Raw genomic sequence first — 12,711 nt, forward strand, 5'->3', positions numbered from 1 at the left:
ATAGAAATATTTTTTAAAATATTCAGTACATGAGAGAAATGGACACAATTTAAAATCATAATACATACTGGCACATACCATAAGCCAAAAAATGTCCTCTTCACTCCCCCTTCAACAAATAACAACCATAAATATAAAAACCCAACAGAACAGGGCTAGCCTACAAGGTATTACTCCCACTTGTAAAACGCTAAGATCATAATGAATATATACCTTATTAAACAAAATAATATACCATATTTAACACAGAAAGGTAGAATATCACACCTTATTATTTCCATAGGCCATATCCATTGCTTCTAGGGATAAGGAACAAAGTGCATTTATTAAATGATGCAATGATACATCATCAAGATACCTAAAAAAAACAATGAAGAAATAAGACATTCTGATCTAAAATATACAGCTAACAATAATGTTTGTATCAATTAAAAAACCTGACTCTTACTGTGAGCTTTCAAACAGTCTTGAAAGTATGTTGGAAATCACTGGCAAATCTGTCATCACTGCTGTTGTTAGAACCTAAGAGAAGAATAAAATTAAATGTAACATATAAACATTTTGAGAAGTACTAATTGAGTAAGAATGACTAGAGCTTACTGTACTGGGTCCTTCTACAGCTCTCCCAGGTTTCAAGGCACCACCACTACTAGGCTTTAATCCCAGAATCCATACTAGGTGCTGTTAAAAAAAAAAAAAAATCAAAACAAAGAAATTTATAAACCTACAAAAATTCCAGTAACTAAAACTAAAATCAGTAGTAGGTATCTAATAACTAAATATAAATTAGTAATTAATATTCATACAAAAGACTTATTACACCAAACATAGGCAGTAGAACAGGCCATTACAAGAAACATCCCATTGCTTTGTACAATATGAGCCATGTCTTTTTTCTTTTTCTGACTTCTTTTTCATACTTACTGTCTATTCAGGCCTGCCCAAAGGACCGATAGGCACTGGTAAGTTTAACTGTTAGCATTTAGATATAAAAACAACATTGGCCTCTGACCCAGAGGCTACAACATACCTGTAGAGTTGCCAGGACAAGTTGCCATGATGTTCCAAGAACAGCCCCATGGCAGTGTGCCAAGTTAAGTAAAGTCCTCATACACTGGATATTTTTGGAAGTTAGCTATATTAAAAAAGGATATATTTGCAAGAACTGTTATGCATTCTTGAAAATTATAAGCTTATAAAGAAGTATTAACGTATTCAAATTTTTTTACTAAAAAACAAAAATACTAAGAAAATAGGCTTGGATGGTTTTGTACAGAACAAATTCATTTGCTTAAAAGTTGTGTTATCATAGTTGGTTATAATAATGTCACTCCATATTTATCTAGTTTTTCTAAAAGTATCATTCAGATAAAAGTAAGTATAATGATGAATTTTGAGAAACATAAAAAAGGTACGAAAGATTTCCTTGATAGTTAATTAGTATTAATTGGTTACCAAGAAAAGAAAAAGTACTTTACCATTACTGTCCCTTGAGGCTGGACTGCTAGCGGTTGACCCACTGCCACAACTTGCTGGTGAGATTCACTTGATGGACTGATCATCATAACACTTTGGCCCTGAATGGAATATGCTAGAACACAAAGGAAAACCTAAATAATTAAAATATACTTTTCATGTTGTACTCAAAGTAATGTTATATTTTAAAACATTAATTTGATTAAAATAAGTTCATCTATGACATTTATTTAGTTAGCTATTATCTATATGCAAACATTTTGAAAACCCAGGAGGTGAAAGAATAAAGACAAGTTAGGCAAATATTAAGTAATTTTATATATAGCTTTAACAAATTATAAAACTTTGGTAGATTGCTTCACAAGCAAAATAGAATTTAGGACACTTACTGTTTTAAACATGTATTCCCAGTAAACTTTTCTACTTAAAGTTGAAGAGAGACCAATACTCACATTTTCAGTTTGAAAACTGAGCATCACACTGAAATTTATTTATATGACATGTAACATGTAACAAAGTAATCAACAAGAAAAAAAATTTTTTTGAATGTCAACTTAATCTAAGTGGTGGCAAACATTACTGTTCTACTAGTTCCATTAAAAACAAAACAAACTAACCACTCCCATTTCAACAGTATGCTAGAGTTTACAAAGGACTTCTAGATTTATCTTCTTTTATCCTCACAATCATTGTTTAAAATTGGTATTATTCTGCCCTACTCCCACCTCCATTGTTTTAAAAAGATGGAAGAAATTGAGGCTCAGGGACATTAACTTCCCACAGAGGTCAGAGACTCAGTGAGTGGAAAAGCAGAGGCTTGAACTCAGAATTTCTATAATCTTTTCCCTATGCCATGTCACCCCACTAGATGAAGAGAACTCTGAGGAAGCTGAAATCTTACATTTGTTGGAAAGTGTGGCTGCAGTGGTGGTATTCAATACAGTAAGAGCATAATGGGGAGGCAGGGAACCTTTGCATATTGCAGTTATAAAGGCATCTCTTGAAGTTACAAGGCCCAGTCTTCCACAAAGAGCAGCCATAGTCAGTTCAGCTTTTAAAATATTCTCAGTGGCAGCTTCATCTGTGCTGAAAAGAAAAAGAATTTTATTTAGTATGATTAATTTATTTTAAATTATGCTGCCAAACATGATGTGGAATTAGGCAGTCAGTAAAGTTTTAAGAAAATCTATTTAATACATTGTCAAAATCAGTCTACTTAAGAAGAACTTTTAAATAATAAACATCTGAAAATTTGAACTGGTTAAAAGCAATTTATGACACATATATTCATTAATGAAGAAAATGGTCAAGAACTCAAAGATGTAACTTAAAAATATCAAGCATTTTAAAATCAGTAAATTCTATAATTCTGAAGAAAAACATCAAAAATAATTGAATAATATAATCATCATCATTGTAGAAGTAGTAGTAAAGCTTAAAATGAAAAAGGCATTCTGTGGATAAAGAAAATGTGGCACATATATACAATGGAATATCACTCACCCATAAAAAGAAACAAAATTGAGTTATTTGTAGTGAGGTGGATGGACCTAGAGTCTGTCATACAGAGTGAAGCAAGTCAGAAAGAGAAAAACAAATACCATATGCTAACACATATATATGGAATCTAAAAAAAAAAGAAAAAAGATTCTGATGAACCTAGGGGCAGGACAGGAATAAAGACACAGATGTAGAGACTGGACTTGAGGACACAGGGAGGGGGAAGTGTAAGCTGGGACGAAGTGAGAGAGTAGCACTGACATATATACACCACCAAATGTAAAATAGATAGCTAGTGGGAAGCAGCCACATAGCATAGCACAGGGAGATCAACTCAGTGCTTTGTGTCCACCTAAAGGGGTGGGATAGGGATGGGGGGAGGGAGACGCAAGAGGGAGGAGATATGGGGATATGGATATATGTATATTGATACACTTTGTTATACAGCAGAAACTAACACACCATTGTAAAGCAATTATACTCCAATAAAGATGTTAAAAAAAAAGAAAAGAAAAGGGCATTCTGTTATTTTAGGATTGTATTTTCCATTATAACATGTGACAATAGGATGGGGGAAGAGGATGGCAGAAAAATAATAACATTCCACGAACATAAAAACTAGTATTAGGAAATAATTCTCAGGATAAATTTAAGGAAACCATTTTAATGGTTTGTTGTTTTCTTTTTAACTGCCACATGCAATATAAAACTTACAAAGACTTAATACCTGGCATCAAGAAGGAGTGAGAGTGCAGCAAGCAGACCACACCAGCAGGCATTCACCATTTCTTCCCAAACGGCTCTACTAACTTAAAGGAAAAACATACAATATTTAATGATAATTACAGATGTCACAGCACTTGACAGTATGTCAAACTCTATAATCCCCCTTATCACTTGGTAATATAGCAAATATTCCAAAAACAACTCAATTATTAAATAATAAAGCTGTAACATTTAATATATATCTGAATAAATGAAAATTTTAAAACCATACCATAGTTTCAGAATTCAAGACGTTTTTTTTTGGTTGTGCCATGTGGCTTGTGGGATCTTAGTACCCCAACCAGGGATGGAACATGGTCCCTCAGCAGTGAGAGCGCAAAGTCCTAAACACTGGACCACCAGGGAATTCCCAAGAAGTTTTAAAACTGAGTAGTTTTACCATATCAATGATAAGATCTTTCTTACAAAAGTGATCTTCAAAATATATATATATTTATATATATAATATCAGTTCCTATTCCCTTCCATTTCATTGGGCCAAACTTTCGGCCTGTGTGACCAGCTGGCAGTGAGACACTGTGATAAGCAGGCTCAGCTACGAGACTGGTTACATACACTGTATATCGTGCAAATAAGTAAATACACGGAGTAAAACAGGATCAGGTTTCTCACTGTTGGAGAAGGAAATTACAAATATGGAAAGTTAAAAGTAAACCCTGTGGTATTAAACTGGAATTGAAAAAATTGGTGTGACCTCATGGTATTTAATATAGAGAGATATATGTTTTTATTTTTATTTATTTTTTAAAGATCTTTAAAATTTATTTATTTATTTATTTATGGCTGTGGGGGGGTCTTCATTGCCGTGCGTGGGCTTTCTCTCGTTGCGGCGAGCGGGGGCTACACTTCGTTGCAGTATGCAGGCTTTTCATTGTGGTGGCTTCTCCTGTTGCGGAGCACGGGCTCTAGGCGCTCAGGCTTCAGTAGTTGTGGCTTGCAGGCTCCAGAGCGCAGGCTTAGTAGTTGTGGCGCATGGGCTTAACTGCTCCGCAGTATGTGGGATCTTCCCAGACCAGGGTTCGAATGTGTCCCCTGCATTGGCAGGTAGATTCTTAACCACTGCAACACCAGGGAAGTCCCAAGATACATACTTTTAAAATGTAGATAGATGTGTGCTCATGTATGTGTGTATTTCTATTCAAGTACCAAGAAGTATACTTAATGCCCATGTGTTAGTTTCTAAATACTATTCTCCACTAAAAGGAACTAGGGCTCCTTGGAAAAATAACTGACTCCTAGGTTAGGCAAGAAACATCCAAGATGATCTTAGAACATTCTGCTGTATCAGACAGTAAGGTAGTGCTCAGAAAATGACAAAAGGACATGGGATGATAAAAGGACACAGGGGCTAGCTTGAAAGGGGTCCCAAATGGCCATGTCAGGGATAATGAGCGTCAAACCAAATAATGATAATCAAACATTGTAACTCTTTGAATAAAATAGGAATCTGAGAGTCTACACTAATACAAATAAATAAATGAAACAAAATAAATGAGGAAGAAGGGAAAGCTCTCTTTTACAGATATCTCAAAGTATTTCTCCAGAAAAAGTTAATAATTAACTTTATACTGAAGAAACAAGGCATACATCATACTAACCAAATGATAAAAGTTAACATCACCAGTGTATAGCATAGCAACATTTCTGTGGTAGCTCTGCCAAAAATGAATATATTGAATCTAATTATGAGGAAACAAAAACAAACCCAAGTTGACTGGGCTGTTCTCTTCAAAAATTTCAAGGTCATATAAAACATGGAAAAATTAAGGAATTGTTCCAGACTGAAGGAGGGTATAGAGATACGCAACTGATTTCAACATGTAATCCTAGACCATAAAGGACATCACTGAGGCAAATGGCAAAATTTGAAGGACATTTGGGATTCGAAGACATATTGAATTGATGCTAAATTTCTGATGGTGACTATACTGTGGTTAAGTAGGAAACTGTCCTTATTTTTAGAAAATACACTTTAAAGTACTAAGGGGTAATGGGCATCATGTCTGCAACTTATTCTCAAATAGTTCAGAAAAAAAGTATAATGACATGTATATAGAGAGAATGATAACACAAATATGGTAGTTAACAATTGGAATATCATGGTGAAGGATATATGGAAACTATTATTTTTGCAATTTCCCTGTTAATTTAAAATTATTTCAAAATAAAAATTAAAAATACAGAATCATAATAATATACCTATTGCTTTATCCATTTGGTCTGATGTTGACTGTAATTCTTGCTGTTCTGATGACTGTGTTGGTGAAGAAGCTGCTTCAGTGGTAGTAGTCTGACATTCTGTTTCAACCTCTCCTAACTCTCCTTCAATCATACTAGTGATTCCACGTACAAGGTCTAGCAAACAATGGAATGCCACAGACATAGCATAACCTTCTGGTATAGTTGGGGGCTCAACTTTGTCCAACATCTCTAGGCTGAAATTATGAAAAAATCAGATGCTTAGTGAGAAGCCACAATGATGAAAATATATATAACTATTTCTATAATCTGTAGACTACAGAAATTAAGATTAACAGAATAGCAAAAGTAAATGGTCACTACTGGGTTTCGTTTGGAGGACAGATCCCTTCGTGGTATTCTAAGAAACTGATTAGAAAAATTAAGGCCTGACCAGTATGATAACCGATTATTTTAATAATTCACTTTTTGCCTCTCCCCCAAGTTGTGCCAGTATTTTCATTAATTGTTGACATTAGAAAAAATACTTACATACAAAATAGAAAAAGACAGATTACAAGCCATCTCAAACTCTGACTTAGCTGCTTTTAAAATAAGCTGCTATAAAAAATCGGTAAACAACAAGGACCTACTATATAGCACAGGGGACTACACTCAATATCCTGTAATAACCTGTAATGGAAAAGAATCTGAAAAAGAGTATCTATAAATATTTATGTATAAGTGAAATCACTTTGTTGTACACTTGAAACTAACACAATATTGTAAATTAACGATAATTTTAAAAAGGTAATAAATAAATAAAATAAGATGTTATAAAATCAAATCAATCCTATAAAGAGGAAAAGAAGCTTTCATACTAGGGAAAATTATTACTGTGAGATATCCAGCTCATCTGTCATCCTATCATCTCAGATACAATCGGCCAACAGGGCAAGGTTAATACTTAAAGCATCAGTGTGTCACGTTCAAATTTTAGAGCAAGTTATACTCCGTAATTAGGACATAGCTTTCAGACAGAAAGACAACAAACCTTTTGTTTCAAATCATGACAAACAGGTTTTAAATCCCTTAAAATGGAAATCTGTCAAGATAATTCAATGGAGAAAGAATAATTCAATGGGGAAAGAACTAATGGATATTCACATGTAAAAGAGTGATACTGGAGCCTTACCTCATACCATATACAAAAATTAACTCAAAATTAATCAATGACCTAAATGTAAGATCTAAAACTAAAAACTCTTAGAAGAAAACATGGACAAAAATCTTTATGACCTCAAATTATGAAATGGTTTGTTAGGTATGATATCAAAATGCATAAGTGACCAAAGGAAAAACAGATAAACTGAATTCATCAAAATTAAAAATGATTGTGCTTCAAAGGACACTATCAAGAAAATGAAAAGACAAACCACAGAATGCAAGAAAATTTTTGCAAATCATATATCTGATAAGGGACTAGATGCTGAATATGTAAGAACTTTCACAGCTCAATAATAATAAAAAGAAAACCCAATTAAAAAGGAGCAAAGGATTTCAATAGATATTTCTTCCAAGATGATATATAAATGGCCAATAAGCACATGAATGAGATGCTCAATGTCAATTTGAAACACAGTAAGATACCACTTACCCACTAGGACGGCTATAATCAAAAGACAGTAACAAGTATTGCTAAGGATGTGGTGAAACTTAAACCCTCACACATTGTTGGTGAAAATGTAAAATGGTGTGGTCGCTTGGGAAAACAGCTTGGCAGTTCATCAGAAAGTAAAACGTAGAGTAACTATATGGCCAAGCAATTCCACTCCTAGGTATACATCCAGTAGAAATGAAAACATCTATGCAAAAACTTGCAGGCAAATGCTCATAGCAGCATTATTCATAGCCAAAAAGTGGAAACAACCCAAATGCCCATCAACTGACAATGAGATAAACAAAACGTGGTATTACCATACGGTGGAATATTATTCAGCCACAAACAGAAAGTACTGGTACAACCTGAAACACAGATGAACCTTCAAAACATTATGCTGAATAAAAGAAGCCTGACACACAAGAATATTTATTGTATGATTCCATTCATATGAAATATCCAAAATAAGCAAATCAACAGAGAAAGTAGATTAGTAGTTGCTAAGGGGTAGGGAAAGGGAGACTGGAGAATGACTGCTTATGGATATGGCTTTTTTTTTTCTGGGGTGATGAAAAAGTTCTGAAATTAGATGGTGCTTATGGTTGCCTAACGTCTGAATATAATAAAACCATGAACTGTACATTGTAAAAGGGCAAATTTAATTCTATGTTACTTATACCTCAAAAACAAAATTGAAATCACTAAAGATCATAATAAGAAAAGCTAATAAAAGTAATTTCCAAACTCAAATTCTAAAAGTCTCCGAATCATAATCAGTATAAGGTAGGAAATTTATAAAGATGTAAAACTCAGAATAAACAATAAAAACACCTATGTATACCTATCATTTATTGAGCAATTTACTCTGAGCCTGGGACACTAAGGGTTTTTTTTTTTAATGAACCTCATTTAACTCCTCACAAAAACCCTAAGAGATACAGATGATGAAACTGTGAACTATGGTGACAGTTATCAGTCAGCAGTTTTTAACCCAAGTCCGACTCTAAAGCCTATCAATTTAACCCATATGGGCCAACTCTCAGTATTTTTAAAATTTAGGTAATCAATACAAACATATTTATATTACTGATCAAGATATTTAAGCTCAAATGGGGAAGTGAAGTTTATGGGTTTAATCTTTGCCAGGCCAATTAGCCTCAAAGAGCCACATACTAAACCAATCAGTGCCAAGCATCTTGTTAGACAAATCTCTGTTCTCAAAGAATATATTCTCTATTGGAAAAATGCATCTAAAACAGATAAAATACTCCTAAACATCACAAACTCTAATTCCCAAATACTGTGGTACAGACTTTAAGCACCAGAATAGTTAACAGAAAAAGGTAATTTATACCACAAACCTAAACACACCCACACTTTTGTAACTGTTTCAGTGCTGCTTTATTATAATTACTACACAAACTCCACTTTTAGATTAAAGGTAACCCATTTATTTAAATATTTTAAAATTAAGGTCAAGTTGAAAAAACTGTCACAAGCCCAACTTCGAAGGGAGCCATAGTATAATAAATTTGAAAGAATATATTGTCATCAATTATGTCAAAACTACTTGTCTTTATGTCACTTAAGTTTTCAAATTATTACACACTTAAGAAGTCAAAAAAGAACTGTATACACAATTAAGATTTATATGTATGTCTTCAAAGAAAACAGTGAAAATCATTTTATACTAAAATTCACAATGAATGAATAAAAGATACCAATTCAACAGGTAAGTCCCAATGTGAACATACTAACCCATTTACAAAAGAAACCCAATATTTTCCGTCTATTTATGATTTCAGAAGTGAGTAATGTCAGTATCTATAGCACTAAAAAAAAGAAAAGAAAATTTATTTATATGTTCCTTTAGAGATTTAGTCCTAACCATGTATTAAAGATAAGAAGATTAAGATCAAGTGAAATAAAGTGCCCTACTCAAAATCATAGTATTTAGTAGCAAAACTAGTTAAAATCCAAGTTTCTTAATTGATAAGGATTAAATAATCAATAAACAACTTGGTAGAGACTTTTATTAATTAAAAAAAGCAACTCTACAACTTGGCCAAGCATTTACTCTCCTGTTATTTGTTCTTATTTTTCTTCCTCAATCATATATCTTCACTCTTTCCTTTTAATTATGTCTTTGCACAAGCAAAAGCTGAGAATTCAGCACCACCAAACCACCTTTAGAAAAAATGCTAAAGGAATTTCTCTAGGCAGGAAACACAAGAGAAGGAAAAGACTTACATTAACAAACCCAAAACAATTAAGAAAATGGTAATAGGAACATACATGTCAATAACTACCTTAAATGTAAATGCTCCAACCAAAAGACACAGACTGGCTGAATGGATACAAAAATAAGACCCATATATATGATGTCTACAAGAGACCCACTTCAGACCTAGGGACACATACAGACTGAAAGTGAGGGGATGGAAAAAGATATTCCATGCACATGGAAATCAAAAGAAAGCTGGAGTAGCAATTCTCATATCAGACAAAATAGATTTTAAAATAAAGACTATTACAAGAGACAAAGAAGGACACTACATAATGATCAAGGGATCAATCCAAACAGAAGATATAACAATTGTAAATATTTATGCACTCAACATAGGAGCTCCTCAATACATACGGCAAATGCTAACAGCCATAAAAGAGGAAATCAACAGTAACACAATTATAGTAGGGGACTTTAACACCCCACTTTCACCAATGGACAGATCTTCCAAAATGAAAATAAATAAGGAAACACAAGCCTTAAATGACACACTAAACAAGATGGACTTGACTGATATTTATAGGACATTCCATCCAAAAACGGCAGATTACACTTTCTTCTCAAGTGCTCATAGAACATTCCCCAGGATAGATCCTATCTTGCATCACAAATCAAGCCTTGGTAAATTTAAGAAAATTGAAATCATCAAGTATCTTTTCTGACCACAACGCTATGAGACTAGGTATCAATTACAGGAAAAAACCTGTAAATAAAGCAAACATATGGAGGCTAAACAATACACTGCTAAATAATCAAGAGATCACTGAAGAAATCAAAGAGGAAATCAAAAAATACCCAGAAACAAATGACAATGAAAACACGACGACCCAACACCTATGGCATGCAGCAAAAGCAGTTCTAAGCAGGAAGTTTATAGAAATACAATCCTACCTCAAGAAACAAGAAATATCTCAAATAAACAACCAAACCTTACATCTAAAGCAATTAGAGAAAGAAGAACAAAAGAACCCCCAAAGTTAGCAGAAGGAAAGAAATCATAAAGATCAGATCAGAAATAAATGAAAAAGAAATGGAGGAAACAATAGGAAAGATAAATAAAACTAAAAGCTGGTTCATTGAGAAGATAAACAATTGATGAACTATTAGCCAGACTCATCAAGAAAAAAAGAGAGAAGACTCAAATCAACAGAATTAGAAATGAAAAACGAGAAGTAACAACTGACATTGCAGAAATACAAAGGATCATGAGAGATTACTACAAGCAACTATATGCCAATAAAATGGACAGCCTGGAAGAAATGGACACATTCTTAGAAAAGCACAACCTTCCGAAACTGAACCAGGAAGAAATAGGAAATATAAACAGACCAATCACAAGCACTGAAATTGAAACTGTGATTAAAAATCTTCCAACAAACAAGAGTCCAGGACCAGAGGGCTTCACAGGTGAATTCTACCAAACATTTAGAGAAAAGCTAACACCTATCCTTCTCAAACACTTCTAAAATACAGCAGAGGGAAAAACACTCCCAAACTCATTCTACAAGGCCACCATCACCCTGATACCAAAACCAGACAGATATGTCACAAAGAAAGAAAACTACAGGCCAATATCACTGATGAACATAGATGCAAAAATCCTCAACAAAATACTAGCAAGCAGAATTCAACAGCACATTAAAAGGATCATACACCATGATCAAGTGGGGTTTATCCCAGGAATGCAAGGATTCTTCAGTATACTCAAATCAATCAATGTGATTCACCATATTAACAACTTGAAGGAGAAAAACCATATGATCATCTCAATAGATGCAGAGAAAGCTTTCGACAAAATTCAACACCCATTTATGATAAAAACCCTCCAGAAAATAGGCATACAGGGAACTTACCTCAACATAATAAAGGCCATAAATGACAAGCCCACAGCCAACATCGCCCTCAACGGTGAAAAATTGAAACCATCTCCACTAAGATCAGGAATAAGACAAGATTGCCCACTCTCACCACTATGATTCAACATTGTTTTGGAAGTTTGAGCCACAGCAATCAGAGAAGAAAAAGAAATAAAAGGAATCCAAATCGGAAAAGAAGTAAAGCTGTCACTGTTTGCAGGTGACATGATACTATAATAGAGAATCCTAAAGACACTACCAGAAAACTACTAGAGCTAATCAATGAATTTGGTAAAGTAGCAGGATACAAAATTAATGCATAGGAATCTCTTGCATTCCTATGCACTAATGACGATAAACGTGAAAGTGAAATTAAGGAAACACTCCCATTTACCACTGCAACAAAAAGAATAAAATATCTAGGAATAAACCTACCTAAGGAGATAAAAGACCTGTATGCAGAAAACTATAAGACACTGATGAAAGAAATTAAAGACGATACAAACAGATGGAGAGATATACCATGTTCTTGGATTGGAAGAACCAGCATTGTGAAAATGACTGTACTACCCAAAGCAATCTACAGATTCAATGCAATCCCTATCAAACTACCAATGGCATTTTTCACAGAACTAGAACAAAAAATTTCACAATTTGTATGGAAAAACAAAAGATCCCGAATAGCCAAAGCAATCTTGAGAAAGAAAAACAGAGCTGGAGGAATCAGGCTCCCTGACTTCAGACTATACTACAAAGCTACGGTAATCAAGACAGTATGGTACAAAAACAGAAATATAGATCAATGGAACAGGATAGAAAGCCCAGAGATAAACCCATGCACATATGGTCACCTTATTTTTGATAAAAGAGGCAAGAATATACAATGGAGAAAAGACAGCCTCTTCAATAAGTGGTGCTGGGAAAACTGGACAGCTACATGTAAAAGAATGAAATTAGAACACTGCCTA

The 12,711-nt window shown here is 33.8% G+C and overlaps 1 protein-coding gene across 3 annotated transcripts in view; it reads right to left on the reverse strand.

The window, feature by feature from the left end:
- Positions 1 to 12,711, reverse strand: part of MON2 (MON2 homolog, regulator of endosome-to-Golgi trafficking) — a 125,009-nt gene that overhangs the window by 62,266 nt on the left and 50,032 nt on the right. For all 3 annotated transcript variants that reach the window (XM_081249975.1, XM_081249974.1, XM_081249976.1), the window contains exons 12-19: positions 5,962 to 6,197; positions 3,704 to 3,785; positions 2,378 to 2,562; positions 1,479 to 1,591; positions 1,031 to 1,135; positions 601 to 681; positions 449 to 522; positions 268 to 358 (exon numbers count right to left, since the gene is read on the reverse strand). In XM_081249975.1, the coding sequence (XP_081106101.1) occupies positions 268 to 358; positions 449 to 522; positions 601 to 681; positions 1,031 to 1,135; positions 1,479 to 1,591; positions 2,378 to 2,562; positions 3,704 to 3,785; positions 5,962 to 6,197 (967 nt within the window). The remainder of the gene's footprint in view (positions 1 to 267; positions 359 to 448; positions 523 to 600; positions 682 to 1,030; positions 1,136 to 1,478; positions 1,592 to 2,377; positions 2,563 to 3,703; positions 3,786 to 5,961; positions 6,198 to 12,711) is intronic.

This window comes from Mesoplodon bidens (genome assembly GCF_964165515.1).
Source record: "Mesoplodon bidens genome assembly, chromosome: 11".
In the NCBI taxonomy this organism is placed as follows: Eukaryota; Metazoa; Chordata; class Mammalia; order Artiodactyla; family Ziphiidae; genus Mesoplodon; species Mesoplodon bidens.